This window comes from Equus quagga, chromosome 8, assembly GCF_021613505.1.
Source record: "Equus quagga isolate Etosha38 chromosome 8, UCLA_HA_Equagga_1.0, whole genome shotgun sequence".
In the NCBI taxonomy this organism is placed as follows: domain Eukaryota; kingdom Metazoa; phylum Chordata; class Mammalia; order Perissodactyla; family Equidae; genus Equus; species Equus quagga.
The window spans coordinates 73,530,501-73,555,415 of record NC_060274.1 but is presented as its reverse complement, the minus strand read 5'-3'; the positions used below and the strand labels follow the sequence as shown (position 1 = coordinate 73,555,415).

The 24,915-nt window shown below is 34.4% G+C and overlaps 1 protein-coding gene across 8 annotated transcripts in view; it reads left to right on the top strand.

The window, feature by feature from the left end:
- CRPPA (CDP-L-ribitol pyrophosphorylase A) overlaps positions 1-22,440 on the top strand; it is a 283,342-nt gene extending 260,902 nt beyond the window's left edge. For 3 of the 8 annotated variants that reach the window (XR_006889770.1, XR_006889773.1, XM_046669721.1), the window contains one exon: positions 19,092-19,197. Coding sequence is in view for 2 of the 8 variants with exons in the window: in XM_046669716.1 (XP_046525672.1) it covers positions 19,092-19,196 (105 nt within the window). In the remaining 6 variants the exon portion in view is untranslated. Of the gene's footprint in view, positions 1-3,125; positions 3,306-3,734; positions 3,865-19,091 lie in introns of those variants that run through there. The other 5 variants (XR_006889772.1, XM_046669718.1, XR_006889771.1 and 2 more) reach the window with 5 other exon arrangements.
- The last annotated feature ends 2,475 nt before the right edge of the window (positions 22,441-24,915 follow it).

The window sequence follows — 24,915 nt, the reverse complement described above, 5'->3', positions numbered from 1 at the left end:
AATCCCACCATCACCACCAATACACCTTTGTAGGGATTTAAAATGAGGACGGCATGTGGTCTTGTGTTCTCAGGCTACCACCTGGATCCAGCTTCTCAATGGTTTATTAACAAGAAATCGTTACAAGAATACAATTTTGTTTTTCTAATGCATTCTTAAGTCATCATCCATTAGACAACCCACTTCATAAAATTAAAAAGTAATTGATTGATTTCTTCTTTAAAGATGTACTTAGAATTTATAACACTTTTTTGAGAGGAGGTCCTCAAAGAGTCCATCATTATAATTCTCATTACTTGTAATCCCATCATTGAAAGCTCATCCTGTCTTGGCTGTTGTCTTTCTCATATTATCTTCAGATTTGTGGTGATTACTCTCTAATTGATTTATTGAGTTTATTCTTGGTAAGCTTTCAAATTATTCTACCGGGTTCCATGAAAGAAATGAGCTGTTTTTAGATGAATTGTATATTACATAGATGGCCCCAGAGTAAATGGCAGAGAATATGCTTGACTATTTTATAACTGGAAAAAAAGAAATTGGTAGTTACTATATTTAAAATAACAAAAACTCTATTTTATGTTTATTCACAGTTTTAAAAGATCATGTTTTAGTTATAGTTTCAAAAAAAAAGGGAACCGGTCTTAGTTTTGTGGCTTCCACTCCCTATTCCTCAATGAAAATAAGAAATTATATTTTAAATGCCATCTCATGTATTCAGTTTTTGAATGGCTCTTGAAAAGAGGTGATTAGCAGTTTAAAATCAAGATGAGTGCCAAGTCAAATTATGTTCCCTTTTTTTGTTTATATTTAGTTAAAATCTTTTGTTCCTCAATTTGTCAAGCTATTTTTCTAAAATGTAGAGAGTTGTAAGTAAAGTAGTTAAAACTCCACAAATTAATAATCCTTTTAAATCCTGAATCCATGAATTTCCACAGAGTTTAATGTGGCAGAGTGACTTCTTCTCATGCCTCTTAAACACCACACAGCTTGGCATACAATCCATATTTTAGAGTTCGTCATCACCATCACATGGCATTTATGGCGTGGCCTAGCATGTTGAGAGATCCTCTGCTAGCTATAAAATAGTTATTTTGGGGGCTGGCTCAGTGGCATAGTGGTTAAGTTTACACACTCGGCTTCAGTGGGCTAGGGTTCATGGGTTTGTATCCTGGGCATGGACCTACATGCCACTCATCAAACCATGCTGTAGCAGCATCCCATATACAAAAAGTAGAGGAAGATTGGCACGGGTGTTAACTCAGGGCCAATCTTCCTCACCAAAAAATAAATAAATAAAACTGTTACCTTTAAAAACTGTCTTTGGCGTCTTGTGGCTGATGTGAAAGTGGGTGTTGCTGGACAGAGCTCAGAGTTACTGGAGCTTTTGAATGTTTTTTGACAAACAAGATAGGTCCTCGTGAGTCTAACAGTTTGCCTTTGGGCTTATCTGAAATTTGAGTCCATCGTGGCTCATCTATATTCAATATTCCTCTTCTATAGTTTAAGCTGATTTTTTGCTGTTTTATACACCCTGGAAATTAGCAACATTTCAGACTGCAGGAAATTACAAGTAATTATTTTGTTTTGAAAGGAAGAAGAGTAAGTGCTTAGAAGCTTAGTGTCATTTCTTAGGGCTTTTAAATGTCAAGCATATTAAAATACAGTATTTATCAATTATTTTCACAATCTTCTCATAAGTACTTTTTTAGATTAATAAGCCTATTGTAAGCAACCAAACTAATGTTATGAGATATTGAAAGCTCTTTGTACAGTCTTGTGTTCTCTTAAAATCTCATGTCTAAAATGTGCCTTGTGGCAAACAAGGAATTTTTTACTGTTCAATTACACAAGTCTATTTTGTTTTCTTCTTGAAACATCCATGTTATTGCTTATATATACCATATAATTAGTTAAACGCATAAAGGTAACATGCTATAAAGGAATGTGTAGGAAACTGTTACCTCAGAATGAAAATAATTATTGAAATCAGGATGTTCCTCCAGTATTGATTATCGGGAACGTGAAGAACAAGCCCAAAGGCTTCTTCCATATAACTAGACAAACTTCTCCTACCCTTTTTTTCCTAAGCTTCGCAAGACTTACCATTTTAAAAGATGAGTTATATAATATGTAGAAGAATGCCACTGTAAGCTACAATGTTCATAGGCAAGCTGTGTGAGTGTATGTTTTTGTTTTTGTTTTGTTTTTGTCCTGCAATGAAGAGAACTTATCTTTGAGTAAAGTGCTTAAAACCAAACCAAACAAACCTGAGCAGGCTAGATTTCTTAGTGTGAGTTTTCCTCTCATTTTTCAAGTCATGGAAATAAATACATATTTCATTCTATGAGAGGACTATACTTTTTATAAGAATGATGTATATAATCACTTGTAAGAACTTCTATCACTGAACTCGTTTACTTTTAAATATCTTTTTTTTTTGAGGAAGATTAGCCCTGAGCTAACATCTGCTGCCAACCCTCCTCTTTTTGCTGAGGAAGATTGGCCCTGAGCTAACATCCATGCCCATCTTCCTGTACTTTATGTGTGGGACGCCTGCCTCAGCATGGCTTGCCAAGTGGTGCCGTGTCCACACCTGGGACCCGAACCGGTGAACCCCAGGCCACTGAAGCAAAACGTGCAAACTTAACCACTGCACCACTGGGCCAGCACCGTAAATATCTTTTAAAATATTCTTATAAAGATTATCATCATTTTTGCTTTCATAATGTAGTGTTAATATTCAGTAGTGTCTCTTGCTGTTTTCACTGGATGTGTGTATAATCCAGATGGACATTTTCTTTCTTGTAATTATTACTCCTCTTTGCTGGTATTTTAATTATTTGTAGGCATCAGGCATTTATTTGTCTTTTAAAGGCCTTCCAATCCCAATCAGAATGAATAAACAATTGAAAGGAAGAAGGATTTTGTAGCTCTTCTTTTCCTTTTGATTGTGTGTGTTCTATATAACACTTAAATTATTCTTTATGAAATTAGCATATCCAGGAAGCTGGAGAGTTATGCTTTAGGCCGAGTGAGTGGAAAACATGTTAGCGTTTCCTTTGTAAGGTTTCCAGCGTGCCACAGGAGATTTCTAATGTGCTGCTTATTTGTGCTCTCCCCAGATCTTTTTCAGTTTATTAAAATGCTGGAGCAATAATTAAAATGTTGCTTAGCCTTTCTTATGCTTTACACCTCACTGAAAACATGTCGGCAGAGAAAGCAAACATTCCTCATTTCTCAATGTAAAACAGAGCCTGCCGGGGATCATGCCAAACTCGACCAACCATGACCGTCAAATCAATGTATGTTTTGGTTTAAATTTTTGTTTTTGCCTTTGCCTTAGCAACTTGACTCTGGTATTTGTTGTTCCCTATGGCTTATCATTTTATGGTATGACAGTTCCTGAAATGGACAAGGATTCTTGCTTAACTTTGCAGTGGAGATGTGTGACAATATAAACAATAAGAGAAAAGGACGTTTTGACTCAATAAATATTTGCTTTGTATCCCCTAGATCTCTTTTGCAGAACTCCTTTTTTAATTCCTCTGTCAATATTCACTGAAAAATGCTTACTTTCTGCGTTTTGTCTGGATGTTACAAATTCTGGAATCGATGTTCCAATTTACAAGTTAGAATTTTGGTTATTATTGACCCAAAAGATTTAATTCTCTCATCAGTTTATGTTCATGTCATAAAACATAAATTAACTTGGTAATTTTCTTTTTTTGTAGTTGTGGAGGCAGGATATGCGTACCTTGGAGGTGCGGGTGTATGTTAGACCACACACCACACAGCCTGCTTATTGCTGCTGAGTCACGTAAACGTCTCAAGAGGGATTATATTTTTAAATTTGATATTAAAGTAAGCAAAAAAAAAAAATTAATGGATCTAAACTGTAGTCATTTAGAAGCATGTTTTCTTGGATAAGAATGTCCCTAATATTGTTGTTAAGTGCTTGGACTCTATAGATTCTTATTCTGCTGTCATGTCTGGGTTTTTCAGTCATTATTATGTGATTTAGGACAAGTTATTTGACCTCTTGTGGTTTAAGTTTCTAAATAATGGAATTTACCTCATAGGGTGTGTTATATTTTCTTTGCCTTTTTTTTTCCTAGCAATTTGGTACACTTTAGTCCTGTTTCATACTACTGCTAATTATTTTTGTTTTATATTCATATTTACTTTTTTCTTTCTTATTAACTTAAAATATATGATGATTTAATATATATTGGCTTGACAGTATAAAATGAGAAATTCTGTATGACTTTCAACCCTATCATTAACTTTTCACATTCTAATGTTTTGTGGTGTACTTTAAATTGTGTATTTTTTTTGTTAAACCTTATCTTTACAGAATAATTAGTATTATTAGTATTAAAGATGTTATTAAAGCGTCGCTTTGCTCCATAACATTAAAAACAATTTTCTATCCTTATCTCTGTATAGCTGATTCATTTTTTTCCTGTAACAAGCTCTAAATACCAATGGATAACACGGTACCATTTTCTTTTTTATGGTCCTTTTATCTCAAGTTCCATAATCTCACACTGCCTTGATTTCTTCCTTTATATACAGCATGGCTGCTCCTCTCAGACTCCGTGCCAGCTTCTTAACTTCTGTTGGATCCCTAAATAATGAAGATTCTTAGGACACTGTCCTGTGTGATCCTCACGAGTTCTCACCCACTCCTGTGGTTTTAAATACCCTTCATTTGCAAATGACTCGTTTCCATGCTCCAGATTCACACATACAACTGCCTACTTGATATTTGGTCCTGGATGTCTCCTTGGCATCTTAGATTTATCCAAAATGCATTTCATAATTTCCAATATCCAAAACCTGCTTCTGGTGAATGAAACTTTATAACTTTTATAGTAGCCCTCTGTCCTTAATGCTTTTTATCTTAAAGTCTATATTTTACTAGTGAATATACTGAATATAGTGAACCAAGCTTTCTTTTAGTTTGTGCATGTCTGGTATATCTTTTTCAATCACTTGCCTCTCAGCCTTTTGTGTCCTGGTGTCTTAGCCGTGGCTATTATAAAAGTCATACAGCTGTGTTTAGTTTTTAACCCAGTTTCTGTGTTTCCACCCGTGACCTTAGTCATTCACATTTATTGAAGTTAGAAAAATATTTGGAACAGTTTCTCTCTCCTTACTTTTTGCTTTCTGTCTGTCCTGCTTTTCTCACATTTTTTTCTTTACTGTTTAACTGAGATTTTTGTTTTGTTGTTTTTCATTGGTGTTTTTCTCTATTAGTATTCTTTTTAATTTTTCATCTTGAAATGATTTCAGACTTACAAAAAGTTTCATAAATAGTACAAAGAATTTTTGTACACCCTTGACCCCAAATCCTTAATATTAACATCTTACCTCCTCACAATATCAAAATCAGGGAATTAACCTTGATGCAACATTGTTACTAATCTATAAATCTTATTAAATTTTGTTGATTTTCCCACCGTTATCCTTTTTCTGGTCCAGAATCCAATCCTGAAGCACATGTTGCATTTCGTTTCATCTCTTACTAGTCTCGTTTACTCTTGGACACATCATCAGTCTTTGTCTTTCATGACCTTGTACTTTTGATAAATACTGGCCTCTTATGTGGTATAATGTCTCTCAATTTAAGTTTGATGTCCTCTCATGAATAAATTCAGACTATGCCTTTTTGGCAAGAACACCAGAGAAGTAGTACTGTATTCTTCTCAGTGCATCATATCAGGGGTCACTTGATATCTATGTGTCTTACTACTGTTGATGTTAATTGTGATATCTTGGTTAAGGTGGTGCCTGCCATGTTTCTTGGCTGAAGATTTATTATTTTCCCTTTATAATTAATAAATATCTTGTGGGGAGATACCTTGAGACTATGTCAATTTCGCAATTTTTATCATAGTTTCATGTACTAATTTTAGTAAGCATTGATGATTCTTGCTGGAAATAATTAAATGGTGTATTAATGGTATATTTAAGAGAGTATTCTTTTAAATATTCTCTATATTTAAATGTTATTTTTATTATTTTCTGGAGACACTGCTTTGTTAAGATTTGTCTACTTATTTTAACGCTGCTTCTTTATTTTGTATGCCTTCCTGCCCTATTAGACCTTCTGAAATTATTTCCCTTCTACCTGAGGTACATCCTTTAGCGCCAGAGTATTTTTAGAAGTACTTTTATGTTTTGTTTTGGATGAAGGACCCCATATTCTATCTTCATTCTTAATAAACAGTGTTTGTGGAGGAGTATAAGCCTTCTAGGTTGATAGTTTTTTTGTTGTTCTTGGGAGTGACTTTTGCTTTCTGTCTTTAGCACTTTGCAAATATGTCATTATGTTCTTGCTACGATTGTTGCTGTGAGAAAGACTGTCACATCAGTCTAATTGTTAGTCTTCTGTGCTTTTAGATTGTCTCTATATTTAGTGTTCCACAGTTTCTTTACAATTTGTCTACTTGTTGAGCATCTTTTTTCTCCACCTTGGAATTCATTTGGTTTCCCTTATGATTGAATTCAAGTCTTCCATAACTTATGGAAATTTTTTAGCAATAATGTCTTTATTATTTTTCCTCATTGTCTTATTCTCCTTTTCTGGGATTCTGATTAAATATATATTAGAAATTCTTATCATATCTGCCAAATCTCTTAATCTCCTATTACATTTTCTATTCCTTATTTTCTCTGATATGAATTCTGAATAATTTCATCAACTGTTTTCAGTTTCAATAATCCTCTTTTCATCTGTGTCTAATCTGTTGTTTGATTTAACCTTTGAGATTTTTTTGTTTAAATTCAGCAATGTTTTTCATTTATAAAAGTTCTATGTCTTCTTTTTCAAATCTGTATGTATTTTAGAGCCTAATTGTGCTCATTTTTGTGATTCCATGTTTATTTATTTAGATAATTTTTACATAGTTTAAAAAATATTTTGTGCCTGAAAATTCTAATACTAGATTTGTTTTGATGCTAAATTGGTTTGTTGTTTTCTTCATAACTTGCTATTATGAATGCATTTATGTGTTTATCTGACTTGCCTGACTACATATTCCATAAGGGAAAAAACCTTTATGTCTGTCTATTCACATCTTAATTTATAGCCTATAACCTGGTATCAGTTAAGTTCTTGAAATAAAGTCATTGAAAGCAGTCACCATTCTTACTGTTTTTCCTCACTTATTTCGTCATAGGATAAGTTTTTAAATATTCCTTTCTTTTCTTTTTAAGAAAGCCTCCACTAATTGGTATGCTTTTGGAGACCTTGCATATCCCGTAGTGTCTCCTTTTTTGTTCTTCTGACAGTTTATAGGGATTCCTAGGTAGCATCTTTTTCCTTAGATCCCATTTTCTGGAGGTACTTAGCATTCCAGAGAGGTTACACATCAGCCCTTCTTATCTAATCAAAATAATCCATATTGTGTGCTGGAGGCTGTTGAATTTTTATCTTTAAATTTGAAGCTATTGTCTGAATATGGCTTCTTTTTGGGGTTCTTTCACTAATTTTGCAATGCACTAAATGATATCTGTCTATCTGCAAGACCCTCATCTTTATTCAAATCAGGGAATTTTCTTATACGTTTTATAATGATTTCTGCGATATCTATTGCGTTTTCTCCACAGGTTTCCCTTACATAATTTCTTTCTTTAATTAATGCCTTGACTTTTCTCTCTGTTTTCACACCTTTATTCTTTTCTTGAATTCTAGACATTTTCAAGTATGTCTTGTATTTATCTAATTCAGCTTTATAGAGAAAAAGTGGGTTTTACACCACCTCCAATGGCTTTTTATTCAAAATACTTAATATTTAATATCTGCATGAACCCTTTTATCACATAAAATTGTTCCTACTTTGTGCCCACTTCTATGGTTGAATCATCTTCTTGAATCTTCCTGAGAGTGAAAATCAAAAAATATCTAATATGCTGTCTTCATGTAGTAGTGTCATTTCAGAGCGAAATGTCTAATTCTGATGATTCCATAAAATTCTTTCCACCTAGAAAATTGTTTCATATATCTGTTGATTTTTTAAACACCTTTTAGGAAGAGGCACCATAGGCAGTCTTCTACCATCTGTGTCTTTCTCCCTTGGAAAGAATGCTTTCTGGTCTCCATTCTTGGAGGGAGCTTTGCCAGGCTAGTTTTTTGCTAGTTGAGAATGATAAAAATTGGCATCAGTCTGGTACGGATAGAAGTCTTTTCTTTTTTTTGTAGATTATAATTCAAAGCCTCCTTCTTAACTCAATGGTACACACTTTTCTATGGAATTTTGAGATTAAGATTTTGGGAAAAATTTAATCAGTTTTCTGCTCCAAGAGAAATTATTAATAGTTTTTCTGATGAAACTTGGTTCATCCTCTCAAGAAGAAACTCTTTTGATTAATCTTACAATCCCTTCTATCATTTCTCATGCATTCTGCGAGCAGAACCCATTGCCCACCAACATGTAGCATGTAGTTTTTCTGTTTATGCTGCCACCCCATCTAAGAGAATGCTTGCCTCATCATCTGGCTTTATCCCCTTGACTTGGGTATATTAGAGTAAATTTATCAATATCCTTTACACTTACTTCCCAGACCAGGCATTCTTTTATGGGAGGGGAGATCATGTAGCACAATTTCTAGCTTTTGACATCTTTTAAGTTTCCAAGTACAGATACAAGTTTTATCTTATCTTTATTTTGGGGAAATTATTTCCATAATGATGTATCCTTTATCTGAAAACTTTGAGGTTTCAAAGATATCTTAATAGTCAATATATAAAGCCAGATTTTTATAGGATGAATTAGCAAATTAATTTATTGAGTAACTACTATGGGTATAGTACTTTATTTGAGGTTAGAATTCAATTCAGGACAGTTGTTTTTTACTATCTACAGTTTAGCTAAGAAAATAAGATCTATACATCTATAAACCTAATACAAATATTAGTAAGGGATTATGAGGCAAACTATGATAATGTAAATTACTGATCTTCAGTAAAGTAGATGATTATATAAAAAGCAGTCATCACAACCAGGTCTCTGAATATTAATTTGAATTAGACAATTATTGGGAAACCATTTTACTGGAGAAGGAATAACAGTGATTATACCAGTATGGCCACAACAGTCATTTCCATGTAGTAAAGGAGTGAGAACTGTGGTTAGGAGGGTTGATTAGTTTGATTGTGGGTGGTCTTGAATGCTAAGATGAAGTTTGTGCTGAAAGTAACGTGGGTTTGATAGCGTGAAAATGGTTGTTCTAGTAGGGTTAGAGCAGTAGCAAGGGCAAAGAGAAGTGGCCAGTTAGAACATACCAGAGGAATCCAGGTACAGGATGGTGTGGATGTAGACTTAGAGTGGTTGGATATGACTGGTGAGGGATGTCATAGAAAACTAGCAGGGCTTGGTAACTGTTGCATGAGTTGTATAGAATCAAAACATATTTGCTAATTAAAAAGGACATTGTGTATCAGACTGCTTTTTCAACTTTATTAAGTTAGGGGATTGATATTAAGAATGATGTTGTAAGAAAATAAAGTATGACAGTGTGACAAGTTCCAGATCTAGAAATAATTGACGCAATAATGAAGTGCTTGTTCCTCAGGCTGGACATCTGGTGCTTTTGGCTGCCCATGTTTTACCCCACTGTACTCTGGCTCTGAACACTGCATAGTTTGAGTCTTTTCTATCTTTCTTATCCGTTCCTGTTCAGCAAAGTAGCAGTGTTGCCCCCTGGGGTTTTGTTGACCAATTCTTTTTTCTTAATCCTCATTCCACAAATACTTACTGAGTGCCTACATTATGCGAAGGGCCTTGTGCTAGGTATGGAGAATAAAGGAGATGAAAAGTGCTTTGTGATGACTGTGTTAATAAGTACACCCAATTGCATTTTCACTAGTATTTCATTATCGAGGTTTTCAGGACAGAGTTGTTTCACTCAAACGAGCTAGAGGCAAATGCTTTTCATTTGGACAGGACTGTTTTGTTTTTCTCAAACTGTATCAGTAGGTCACTGCTTTCTCTGCAGTTTTGGAAATTTACAAACCCCAAACGTTTATTTTCATCTCCACTAGGGGACAGCATGTTACTATTAGATTTTTTTCTTCCATATCAGCAAAATGTACACAGAAAGGAAATTTAGCCTCAAATTATTTTGATATGATATTAAGTATTTTATAAATGTAATAAAACCGTTAAAAGGCTTCTAAAGTCTACAACTTAGGATTTTTGTATATTGTATATGGTATAGATGGATAGATAGATATGTATCTGTAGATATAGATAATACACTTTTATTTAGAGTGTTTGAAAATTTGTGGCATTTGGATAATTTTTGTATGAGTTCACCAAAACAAGGATGGATGGCAGAGGGATATTAATATCAAAATATTAGCAACCTGAATTTCAGAACAGTTTTGTAACTCATGGAAACTGAATTAGGCTTTAGGTATGGAATTTGCTGAGACAAGGTGATGTTTACCCTTCAACAAGGACTGTGCAATCTCCTAAGACATCTAAAGCCTGAATATATATATGCATATATTTTAACTTTATGGTTTTCCTTTTAGCAGACTACATTGTGTTCTTTAGGAATGATGTGTCTGGAGGATGACTATCTCAAAGATTTCCTTTCAAGTTGTCCATAAAAATTTGGACAACAATAACGTCATAACAATAACTTTTCCTGCTATTCTTTGAGACAGTTTTCTACAAAATCCACATAAATTTGATTCTAAAAGCATACCTACCATAAATTTGCTTATGCCTCTTTAATTTAAGTACTGAGAGCTATATAGTACAATGATAGGATTTAATGTTTTAAAGTATACCTTTAAAAAGTTCTTCAAGTTTATGTACACTGGGAATAGTTTTACCAAAAGTTATCCTTTGAGAAAATTGAAAGGGACAGTTAGTAAGTATGGGATTTTGAAGATATGGGCATTACAGAAAATTGACCACTTGTACACACTTGCAAGGTGTAACTTCTCAGTAATTTACTTCTGGAATTGCAGGCTTTACTTATCCAAATTGTGAAGTAAATGGTGGGGAGGAGGGAACAGAAGAGCTGCTGTGAATTATGGAGATGCTGCTGTCACTCCCAATCTTCTGTGAAAATAAAGAAATTTCCTGCTTTCCCAAATTTTGCCAAAGGCTGAGATGTCCCGTGAGAGTTTCTGCATCGAGACTTCATTGTTCTGCTGGAGATGATAGATGTATATAACCATTGTAAGGAAACTGAGCTATCACCAACAAAACCCCACGTGTACAAAAAGACTGAAGTCTAGGATTCCACTGACAAGACTTAGTTACTATGGAGTGAGTTTAGAATTATGTGTTTAAAAGATAATGGTAATTAGAACTTTTGTTCTTTTTGCATCTAAACCTAGGATAGTCCATCCTAATCTTTAAATTACAAGGGATAGAGAAATAGCTAAATATGATAAGTTTGTAGATAAAACCTATGGTGAATTCTAATCCTAAATAATTCAGTTTGAGGATATCAGAAGTTAAAGATAGCTATTTTATATTGATATTTTGTCTAATTTTCTTTCTAATATTTAAAAATCCAACTGTTAGGAAACTCTTCAAGAGTACTTGTTAACATACTAAATAAAATTAGGTTAGTAAAAATTTTTTGTTGTTACTTTTAGCTTGACTTCATGATATTTTTCTACTTCTAAGTCAGCAGAAAGCTAAGACCTTGTGAATTATTAATATGATTCTTTCTTGGACCTTTTATTGAAGAATAAAATAGTCAAACAAAAAACGTTTTCTTTGTGTAGATTTTGAAGATTTTTATGGAGATAAATGTTCCCTGGAAATTTGGACAATGTGTTCTGTATTGAATTTATATGATAAGTCAAATTTAGTTCCCTGAATTTAAGGTCTTGAAACTAAATTTTTTTTTGTTTTGGTAGGGAAGATTCATTCTGAGCTGACATCTTTTGCCAATCTTCCTCTTCTTTTGCTTGAGGAAGATTAGCCCTGAGCCAACATCTGTTCCAACCTTACTCCACTTTGCATGTGGGTCACCACCACAGCATGGCTCGATGAGTGGTATAGGTCTGTGCCTGGGATCTGAACCTGGAAACCTGGGCTGCCTTAGTGGAGTGTGCCAGACTTAACCACTGTGCCATGGGGCCAGCCCCTAAATTTTTAAATAACTTACTTTTTGTTAGTGGATTAAATTGTATTCATTATGGAAATTTTGAAAATATAGCAAAATACAGAGAAGAAATAAAAATAGCCATAAATCCATCATCCCAAAATAACAATTGTTAACATTTTTATATTATCCCTCCCAGGATTTTAAGAAATCTGACTACTATATTCTTTTTTTCTTTTTGACTGGTTTCTATTTTATAATATAGTTATAATCAGGAAGGAGAGTGAATGCTGTATTTTTCAGCCAAAAGTTATGTTTTTATTGTTTTATGACTGGATAGAGTTGTGATTTTTACGATTTTTCTCACAATTGACATTTTTATGAAGTTAACAGGGTGATAAAACAAGTAATTATAACAATAATTTAGACAGAGAAAATGCAGACTTTAATACTTCTTATGTCATTAAATTTCCCCTTCTTTTTCAGTAACCAACAAATGTATAATTTTGATTTTGTGTGTGGGTGTGTAAACATTGAGTCCCATGTTTATAGTTTATGTTCTTTATGGCTGGCGAGTAGAAATCAAGGTAAATTTGAAGCCTGTAAATTGCTAGAGTTACAGATAGTGAATAAACTGCTAAGTACAATTTCAGTGATATTTTCTTTATTTTTTATTGTGAGAATTTGAGTACCCACTTTTTTTGCAATACCTTTATTAAGGTCTAGCTTATCACATTGGTATGTCACAATAAAAATTAGTCATGATTTCTTGTTCCCAAAGTATTTCTTGTCCATTCTGGACTCTGAAATTTTTACCTCCTCCTTTTCTCATCTCTTGGTTACACCTCCTTCAGGAATCATTCCAGCATTATGTGATCTTATCATGCTCCGAATTTCCTCATCCTTTAATGCCCAGCTATAGCAATATTACCTACAGACTAGTCTTTTGCATAGTTATGTATGTTATTATATTGCCTTACTTTCCTAGGTTTGAGGTTGAAATTTTTTTATGCTTATTTGTTTCATAGAGTAAATATTCCCAGATGACATGGCTGCTGAGATAACCCATATGCCATTTTCTAAATGTTGCAAACAGGATTCTTGGTGGTGGTGGTGGGGTATAGCTGTAGATAAGGACAGAATAGGGAAATGGAATAGTAATATGATCATAAAGTATTATATCATATAGTATTATAGTAATAATTCAATTTTTCTCTCTGTGCTTCAGTTTGGATATTTTTTTTTACTTGTCCTCAGGATCACTAATATCTTCTGCTCTGCTTATCTTGTATCACAGCAGTCTAATTCTTAATTTCAAGTATTATATTTTATAATTATAAAATATCCTTTTCATAGATCCCAATTCTATTTTGAAAATTTTCATTTTCTTCATCAATGTTTCCATCTCTTCCTCTGTTTTTTAAATATATTAATCATAGTTATTTTGAAATCTTTGCATGCTAATTCAATATATGGATCATTTCTGGATCTGCTTAAATTGATTATCTTTTTTGCTCCTTTATGAGTTATTTTTTCTGCTGCTTTGCTTTCTGCTTCTTTACTCATCTAGTAATAGTTTATTATATGCCATACTTAGTTGCAAAATGTGATAAAAGCTGTAGCTTATTTTAGTTTCCTCCAAAGAATATTGAAATTTGTTCTGGCAAGCATTTGTATTACTGGGCGATCAACTTGATCTGGAGGTTGTTGAAACTTTGTTAGGGCAGGTCCAATTCAGTTTTGCCTTTATTCCCAGGCTGTAGGTGCAGCCTTTCAGAGATCTCAACTGGAAGCCATGGATGGTCAGTAATTTATCCTCTTTCTACCTGGACTCCCATCTAAACTCCTTCTCGTCAGCACAGTGCAGGCTCGGAAATCTCTGCTCAGCTCTCCAGCTTCCCTGCAGTTATTCTCTGCCAGGAACCTATTGCATCTCCTCCTGTGCAAGCACTTTAGGAGTTGGCCAAGGAATGAAGGGGAATTTTTAGCAGATTTTTAGTATTTCTTTGCAACTTCCCTCTCTCAGGTACCATGCTTGCACAAATCCAAGCTGCCTTGACAACTCTAAATTGTAAACTGTATCTTTTCTACCCAGAGAGACTGTCATTCTCTACTTGAGCTCTATTTCTCTTCTTTATAGTTTGAAAAAAATTCTCTCAATAAGACAGCTGAAGTGAATGTTAGTTAATGGGCTCTACTTTCAAGGATTGTAGACGTGCTTTGGTTACCATCTGAGGCCTGCAAACAATATTTTTACATACAGTTGTCCAGATTTAATGTTATGTATTGTGAGCTGGTGATATCAGCTACTCTGTCATGGCTAAAGTCAGTACACTCTGTAAAAATAATAATTCTAACAGCTCTTTTTTTTTTTGAGGAAGATTAGCTCTGAGCTAACTACTGCCAATCCTCCTCTTTTTGCTGAGGAAGAATGGCCCTGAGCTAACATCCATGCCCATCTTCCTCTACTTTATACGTGGGATGCCTACCACAGCGTGGCTTTTTGCCAAGCGGTGCCACATCCGCACCCGGGATCCGAACCAGTGAACCCGGGCCACCAAGAAGCGGAATGTGCGAACTTAACTGCTGCATCACCGGGCTGGCCCATCTAACAGCTATTATTATTGAATATTTACTAGGTAGCAGTGATTTACATGTCTTATCTGATTCAGTCCCTACAAAAAAATTATAAGGCAGATAATATTATTGCCCCAGTTTTAGATGAAAAAACTAAGAACTATAAAACTTCAATAATTTGCTCAAAGATTACTTGAAAATTATCAAAGCCAGTATATGAATGCCAGCAACCTGACTCTAGAGCCTGTGCCCTTATGAAATGCATAATTTAATAAAGGAATATTGTATGTTATCAAGAAATATGCAAATGGGCTAGTGCACACAAATAAATTACCTTTGTAACTCAGGCTTTGTAATTATGGCACAGAAACATTTTTAAAATCAAGACAAATATGTTTAAGTTAAATACATGCTTACTTTCTTGAAAAAATAATACACTTTAATTTTTAGATTTACAGAAAAATTGAGAAGATAGTACAGAGTTCCTATATACCCTGCATCCAGATTCCCCTATTATTAACAACTGAAGTCCATTGTTTATTCAGATTTCCTTAGTTTTACCTAATGTATTTTTTGTTCCAGGACACCGTATTACTTTTAGTTGTCATGTCTCCTTAGGCTCCTCTTGGTTGTGACAGTTTCTCCCACTTCCCTTGTTTCTGATGAACTTGACAGTTTTGAGGAGTTCTGGTCAGATGTATTGTAGGATTCCATCTATTGGAATTCGTCTCATGTTTTTCTCATGATTAGAGACTAGGGTAATGGGTTTTCTAGAGGTAGACTACAGCAGTAAATGCCATTTTCTTTCTCCTTTTTTTACTTGAGGAAGATTGGCCCTGAGTTAACATCTGTTGCCAGTCTTCCTCTTTTTTTGCTTGAGTAAGATTGGCCCTGAGCTAACATCTGTGCCAGTCTTCCTCTATTTTGTACATGGGTCACTGCCACAGCATGGCTGATGAGTGGTGTAAATCCACACCCAGGATCTGAACCTGCAAACCTGAACTGCAGAAGCAGAGTCTGCTTAAGTTAACCGTTACACCATGGGGCCGGCCCACAGTAAATGCCATTTTCATCACATCATGTCAAGAGCGCTTACTGTCAACATGATTTTTCAGTGTTCATGTTGACCTTGCTTACTTAGTTTTAACATTAAACATTTTTATTATACAATATTTGGGACACACAAAGGAATGTATGTATGTACATATATGTAAATATGTGTGAATGATAATAAAATGACCACCTGTAATGCCCCTTCCCTCCCCATCCTCCTCAAGGATTAAAAACACTATTTTGCATGTCCACTAGCAGCAAGAAATACTTTTTAAAGATCTATTCGAGTTTGCTTTTTTTTTACCCATATTATCAATAGTTTTGTAGAGTTAAGGAATTTTGAGATGTTTAGAATCAATAAATTGTTTGAATATGTGATCTTTGTATATACTAGAAGTTTTCTGAGTATATGTATGTCTCACTGTCTTGTTTAATCAGTTTTGAGATTTCCATATTTTTCAGGGATAAATCAATTGATTGAGCTCAGGCAGAAAGGGAAAACAAATATTCAGTGGAATAATACAAGTTCTTCTTACTGAATTCTAATCTTTCCAAATGATGCCTATAAAAAATTGCAGAAGTAAATTAATCCTTAAAAGAACATTCTTACTTAAATTCCTGATTATCTAAAGATGTGTAAGTTATGGAGCTATCAAAATGAGCATAGATGATTTATTCTAAGATATAGAAATGTTATTTTTCTAGCATTAGGATCTTAAACAGATATTTTCCCCTTCATTTCTTCCTTTGTTACTGTGCTGCTTTCATTATAAGTGTTAACTTATTTCAAAGAGGCTCTACAAAGAGCCTTTTTCTGTTTATTTTTGAGGGGGAAACCTTAATTATCATCATCTGTTGTATGTCTCAATTTCAAAAATGAAACTGGGGAGTAGATTTGTATTATAAACCCTGCGACATTGTAATTAATTAATCGTTAAGAGGGACAAATATCTATTGTTGGTTTGTATTGTGTTCAGCTTTAGACGATCTATTTCTTTGTTTATGAATGATGTGTCATGGATGATGTCTACTCCCTTATAAGTGAATCACATTTAAGCCCAAACATATTTCTCTTTAGAATAATTTGTATATGTGATTTAAGTCTTACGATATTATGGAAACCAGTACAGCATCTGAAACCCAGTATTGAAGTATCATCAAAACCCACTTGCAGTGAGCAAAGTAGCCACCATTCAGGTGGCCACCATTCAGATCCTTGTGCATCTTCCTCAGCTCCAGCCCTTAGAACACAATCAGGGAAACTGATGGAAAAAAGGAGCTTAAGCCCAGACGGTCTCTCACCACCATCCTCATAGAGAAACCCAAGGCCTGAGCTAGTGGAAGTGTGGTGGTAGTGGAATGCCTTGATTATTTTCTTCTTGGGACTATTGCCAGGAGTCTGTCTAAATATGCAAATAGAAGTAAACAAAGTAACCAAATAGTGGTCATTTTAACAGATGAGTTAAACTGAAAAGGTGATGATACCTCTACCATAGTCAGAGTCTCCTTTGCTTTGAATGTGTTGTAATTTATGGAGTGCTACCATGTGTTAGGCATTGAAATAAGTGTTCCATATTCAAAGATAAAATGAAAAATTCTGTACATCAAGAAACATCATCTGGTGGAATAGACGGTCAACTGAAAAGACTATTAGAATTCAGTGTGCTAGAGGAATTCACAGCTGTGGAAACATAGATTCACCTCACCCAAACTGGGCTGGAGGATAGGATTCAAGAGTAGATTTCAAGAGTCGCCGATGTCTGGGTTGAACCACAAAGAGTAACTAGGATCAGCTAAGCTAGGAAGGGAGTGGGAAAGCTTTTCTGGCAAAGGGATTAGCTGGCGCAAGGGGATGAAAGCTTAGAAAAATGGCTTGTTTGTGCAATCTTAAATAGTTTCATGTGGCTTAGAGAATTGAGTGATTTTAAGGGAATGGCAAGAAGAGGCTGGAAGGATAAAAGACTCTTTTCATTACCAGGTAAAGGGTTCAGACTTGATCCTGAAGGTTAAAGGTAGTCTTGAAAGGATTTTAGGCAGGATAGTGAAATGATCAGGTCTATATTTTAAAATAAATATTTTAACTGCTGTGTGGGAAATAGGGTAGAACAGGACAAGACTTCAGAGAGACTGTTTATGTATTGTTCAAGTAATTCAGGACAGGGGTGTTATGCTGGCAATGGCAGTTTGAGTGGAGCATATGGATTCAGGAAATCTTAAGGATGTAGAAGCAATAAGTCCTAGTGATATATTGAATGTTGGGATAAGACAGTAAGGATGATGCCAGACTTTAGAGACTGCTTATCAGATCCCTGTTTTTGAACACAGCACAATTCATAACACAGAGACCTTAAAGATATTAGCTCTATTTCCACTTTCTTTTTCTCTTCCCAGTACCATCCCCTCATGCCTTCAAGAAGCCCAAATAATTAGAATAAACATATTTTCATAGGCAATATGATTTCAAACGCAAAACTACATTTTAGCAACTTGTGAGATAACTCATTTCACCACTTCGCCTGATCCTCACTTCACAAACAGCAAGCAGTTTTTTTCTTTCCCACACCAGTACTCACAGTTTATAACAAAGTCTGTTGTTGGAGAACATTCAGAAACAAGATGACGAAAAGACTTGCATCATCAATGAAATATTCACACTTTAGTGAAGAGCCAAAGTTGGTCAGGTAGTGGATTAGGGGAGAATGAACTTTTATTTTATGTTGTTAACATTTGAAATTGTCAGTGTTTTTCTTGGTATCTTCAGCAAATATTTTTTGTCTATAATGAAAAGTGCTTGCAAAAGCATTCATTCTTTATTTGGGGGACCAAGTCCATGCCAGTGGCTATGGTCTGAGTTCTATAGAATGCTGAGGCCAGAGAGCAGCGGGCCTTGAAAAGTGGCTCCTTGAGCTCATAGAAACAGAGTAGGATGGTGGTTGCTGGGGTCTGAGGGGTGGAGGAAATGGGGAGATGGTGGTCAAAAGGTACCAACTTCCAGTTGTATGTTGAATAAGTTCTGGGAATTTAATGTACAGCATCATGATTATAGTTAACATTATTGTATTGCATACTTGAAAGTTGCTAAATGAGGAGATCTTAAATGTTCTCACTAACCCCCGTTCCCACAATTGTAATTATATGAGGTGATGGATGTGATAACTTACCTTATTGTAGTAATCATTTCACAGTATACATGTATATCATATCATTGCATTGTACACCTTAAACTTACACAATGTTATATGTCAATTATATCTCTATAAAACTGGGGGGAAAAAGTTAAAAATAAAGAAATTTTTAAAAAAATAAAAGTAACTTCTTATTAAATTTAATGTGTGACATCTTTCTAAAATAATTGTTGCTTTATCTTTCCTTTTCAGGATGAGCAGAAGCTACAGGAAAGTTTAAGGCAAGGTGCCACTATTATTGCCACCTTAATCAAAGAAAGAAGTTTTGGACTTGTTGGTCAGCTACTGGTAGCATGAAGAACATGGAGAAAATTACCTCCTGGGTTTTTAGAAACATTTACCTATGTATCTCTTTTGTGCTTCCCTCCCTATTGTATGTGCTTGACTGTTTAAGTTGTTTTTTATGTGTTATAATTTATAGGATATGATGCTTGGGTTATAAAAGTGGATCAATGTTTATATCTGTGAAATAAAAATTTACTTTTGTGCATGTCAGAGATAAATTGCCTGAATCAGAATAGATAAGTGGAAAACAGTAGCCTTCACATATATTTTCACAAAGGCATGAAAGATCAAATAGAAATGATAATGGGTGAGCTAATCCTCCAAGGAATGAGAATTTAGAAAACTTCAACGATTCTCTCTTCATTAATTAGTAAATAAATCACACTATAATGATACGAATAGAGAAAATTCAGAATCTTAATTCTAAAATTGTCCTCTCTTGATGTGATATTTTCACATATGTTCTAATTTTTCACACCTTAAAAAAAAAAAGAGGAGATAACAGGGCACCCTGGTGCAAATGTCATCACCGTTGGCCTCACATTGCTCTAGATCCCTAAAGGAGATGTCATTTCCTCCTTCTTTTTACTGTTTTAAAATTGTATGTTTTCCTTGGTTGATGAAATATAAAATTTTGACTTATTTTAAAAGGTCTCTGATTTTCCTGAATAAATTTAAAAGACTGGAAAGCTTCATAGAAGTGAATTTATTTTGGTCAATCTCGCGTCTTATTCTACAAGGCAGGGGTCATTGCACTTTCAAGAATTAAGTAAATTATTCTTTTGATACAGATACTGCTGTGTTTTTAAATCAAGTTCTTATTCTTTCAAATTTCCACTGGTGTATGCATCTTAAATATTGATGATTTTCCATTATATTACATTTTACAAGTATGTACATCCAGTCATTAGAGATGCCTTTTATTCTATATATACATTGACCTTATAAAAACACATTTGATCAGATTATTCCAGGGCTTAGGCTGCATGTGGAAACTATAAAAGTTGCATGAAATATTTTCAGATAAAGGTAGACTATGAAATATCTACCTTGTGCAATTTCTTCTTAACGTGCTAGATGACTTTCCCTATATGTCTCAAGTATTTATATTAGTAGAAGAGTTTATATTTTACATTTAGGTAATAGTGAGTAGAATATCATGGACATGGAGTAATTATTGCAGTTCATTCTCTTGAATGAAATGTTGTTTGATTGTAGGCTTGGATCTAAATTCCTGGGCTTGCTACTTTTTTTCTCTCTCTAGGGATGTTAAGAATATAAAATAAATCGTTTAATTCAAAATCTTGAGGATGAAAATATATGGACAATGTGTAGATTTTGGTTAGAACGTTTATGTCATTGTTAAGGCAAGTTGGCTGTGTTGTGAAAGATCCACATAGTGCCCCGTTGAACTCTTCAGGTGAAAACGTTTTAAGAATTTGAAGTGCTCATAAAGGTAAAAGGGGAAATGTTATCAAGGTTTTAAAGAGAAGATAAGTGCCTTTAAGTACACGGTAGGAAACTGGGCATACCTATGACACAGCAAAATCACTATCTATTGAGTGCTGGCTGAGTTACCGTAGATTTCAACTTAATAAGGGAATGTTATACAAGACAAGAATTTATCTTGGAGCAATTAGTATGACTTTACCCTAGGCAATTAGAAGCATTTAGTGTAATAAGGTTTAGTTAATAAAATATTAAATTGTGAAATGATCATCATCATAATAGCATTTGATTTTTTTCTTTATGGTCTACAAAGTGATTCACAGCATTGAAAATAATTTAAAGAAATTTCCCCACATCCTTCACTATTTAGATGGGAATTGAGGCTCAGGGACCTTAACTACCTTGCCACCGAAAGCCATGTGGCTGCCTAGTAAAAAAAGGCAGGGCTTAAACTCAGGACAACTGATAATAAGTTTTAAGCTCATCTTCCTGTATAACAATGCTTGCTGGCAAAGGACATCCAGCAGAGAGGCTGTGGGAAATGAGCCAGAGGCTCCAAATGACACTGGGGGAACGGACAACGAGGCACAGCTCAGTCAACTGACCAGGAAGTCCTTGAAATTTTTAGCTTTCCCATCATCTTTCCAACATACAGAAATTGTAGCTAGGGGTGAGGGGAATGGAGAGAATTATTGGCCAAGAGAGAAAGATAAATTGTTTTTGCTATTTGTTAAGAAGAGATTCAGAGGCAAGTTTATAGTTACATTTTCATCACCACTTCTGTAAACTGAATTACCATCATGGGAACTGTCTATTTTCACTTTATTTTCCAAAATCTCTTAAAAAATAATAGCGGTTTTGCCTCAGAGTTGCTGAAATTGCTTTGTACCTGTGGAAAATTTTGTGGAAAGACTTTTCTTTCTAAATGTGTGCTATTTAATTAAATGTAATTTAAAGTTAGCCTTTTTAGGAATTTAACACAGTGTGACCAATGATTTGATTAGTGACTTATATCGGTAAGAGGTAGTATTTTTTTTTCATAAAAGTGCTCAATTTAAGAGATGACTTGTAAACACATTCATCTAGAGATAAGAGTCAGACCTCTATATTCCACCCAGAGCCGTTCTTACTATGGTCACTGTAAGCATTTTGCATTGGTTTAACAGGAAAACTCTTCCCATGCCAGTTTATTATAACTATCAAATATTACTTCATATATAAAAATGCAATATTCATTTTATAAAAATAAAGTTGCCATAGAACAATTTCTTATATTAAATCTGTGAATTTAACTTCCTTTTAATGTTGAAACTATGTCAAGGAAGCATAAATCATAATATTTAAATTAAAATGTTAAGAAAGCCATTTGGAAAAAGAAAGATTGAAGTTATTTTAAAAGTTTAATTCAAGAATAAGCAGAATAAATGAAAAATACCTATTGTTTAATTATTAATATGGTTTAAAGTAAGTGGACTGGAAGTGGCTGTGTAAGTGGTGTTTGGCATTGTGACCTTCATCCATGTTCTTGTAGATTTTTAGTTTCCAAATTGTGAAAATGTATAAATATATTTTGGGGGATATTTTATAAATGAAAAGAAACTGTTATTAAAGACTCAAAATATATTCCCTTTACAAAAGAAAATATAAGTAATTGATAACTAAATTGCTATTTTAAAATCTAATGGCAGTTTTCATTCATATTTAGTATAGATGGACATTTTTTTTCAAACTAACTCAGTCTAAATTGAATAACTATAATATTCTCAAAATATAACAATGATGTTTTACATTATAGAAAGATAGCACTTGAGATCCAGATATATTATTCTGTAAAATATATTAAAAATTTGCAAAACTAGAAGTCTCAAGTACATTTTTTCTTCTTTCCCTCATATTTAGCAGGTTTCCTAGCAATTATTGTGGCTGCTAAGTACATAAAGGCTATACTCAGGCACAGTGGAAAAGAACATTGTGATCACTTAACAGTGTCTTCACGGGTGTGGTGGGTTGAATTATTGTTCAGAAATATTCTTTCCCTCCACTTCTCTTCCTTGGGAGGAATATATGTTCACCTCTTGACTTTGGGATTCATCATGTGACCTGCTTTAACCAATAGAGTGGGTCAGAAGTGGCAGTGCACCACTGAGACTAGACTTCAGTGACCCTGCATATTACTGCTTGCTCTCTTCCATTTCTGCCATCACCATGAGATGAACATGCCCAGCCTGTTCTGCTGCCTCCAGAAGGAAAACAAGAGCCCAAATCAGCTCACCTCCAGCTAATCCACAAATGGGTGAACAAGCCCAGCTGAGATCAGCAGGGCCACCTAGCCTAGTTCATTGATCTCCAGCAAACAGGTGAGCTAAATCGATGCTCATTCTTTTTAATTAGTATTGAGTTTTGAATCTTTTCATTGCACATCAACTGGTAACCAAGAAGAGATCTATGGCAGTGTAAAGTACACTTGCCCTCACAAGTCCAGGATGTATCTGGAGACACACATTTTGTTAAAGCAGAATGCTTGTGAGGAGAAATGTTAGTCAGAGCAATGATCCCAAAGTACTAAATGGTTCTGACAATGCCTCCTTGGCCCTATTCAATCATTACTAACAGAGAAGAATAGACCTGAATGTTTTAGAAAAGAGGTTAAACTTTCTTGGGCCTGAAATGATATTGAGTTAAAATATGAGCATTTAAAGTAATATATACTAAAAATAGCTAACATTTATTAAATGATTACTATGTTCCAGAAACTCTTCTTGGTGCTTTACATGATGTTTTTATTCTTCATAATAACTATATGTGCTAGGTGATATATCAATCTCCCTTTAAAAGAGGAGGAAACCAAGGCATGTACATTTTGAATAACTTATTCAGAATCACCCAAGCAGCAAGTGAGAGAAATGAGATTCAAATTTGGTTGTCTAACTTTAGAACTTATATTTCTAAGCATGATGCTATACAATATTACAAAATATACTATTTTAAGATCCCTTAAAGAATGTCTGTCAAAGATGGGGATCTCAAATTTGTTTTCTTTAATAACAAGAGAAAGAAAATGGGTAAAGCCCAGTACCTTTCAGTCTTTCTCTACTCCTTCTTTCCTTTGCCCATCACTATCCTCGACACACAAACATGTTTTGGAACATCCTTGGATCTGCATGTGCCAGTAAAACTACACAGGCTGATGCTCACAAGTATTATCAGTGCCATCACTGAACTCTAAAGTTATTGGGATTTCCTCCAGCAAGGAATGATCAGACATAATTGGATAACTAAAGTTTAAGATGGAAAAGTAGAAGCAAATACTATCTTGATGAACCAGAGTTGCCTATAGCCATTTTTGCCTCTGCAACACAACAAGACATGAAAAGAGAAGTCAAAATCCATTCACCATCTTTACAAGAGAAGGGAAAGTCTAGAAAAATGCCCAGGCATGAGGAAGTATGAAGTCTTTCCTTGCTATGAGACTCTCCTAAACACCTATGTTCACAATGTTTATACAATGGGAAAATTTTGGGGTGAATGGTGCCCAGTATGATGAGCTCAACCTGAATGGAGCCAGACTGTTTTTCTTTTCCTCTTCTGAAATATTGGAATCTTTGATTTTTAAAAAATGCCTTCACATTTGAAATGTGTTATGAAAATTTATTCTCTACTTAGTGAGGATGCTACCAAATAATCTGAAGAGTTGTTAAAACATCTGGGTCTATTTAGCAGCATGGCTGAAGCCTGCCTTGTCAAATGCAATTTTTTTCTGTGTTTAACCTTAATTAATCCTTGCAGGATCTCTGTGTGGTAGGTCTGTGTCAACCTTGTGATATGATCATTGCAAAAAGGTAGATGCAGAGATTAAGGGTTTATGATCACCTAGCACACTGGAAGCCAAACTGAATTTGGAAATCCAGAATTTTTGACTCTACTTTGAACAGTTTCTTAGGGAATTGGATTACAAATAGGAGGGACTGTTCTTTACCTAAGGTTTAAAAAAACCTGATTTAAATCTACATCCAGAATTTTACCTGGATGCATTCCCTCATTTTCCATTTTTCAAAATTGCAGTTAAGCCCAGAGGCAAAAGCTTGAACAAGGCAATCCTAGTGATCTTTTTGACCCGAGTGGAGACGTGATTTGACATTCCACAGGGAGGCCAATTTTGTAAGAATTTCCACTAGTCTGTAGACTGTAATAATTGGGTTATTTGGATAAGGTTTGGCAAAGCATCTAATAGATTAACTGAGTGAGGTTTCTGGAGTTTTGCCATTTTGGATCTATCCATTTT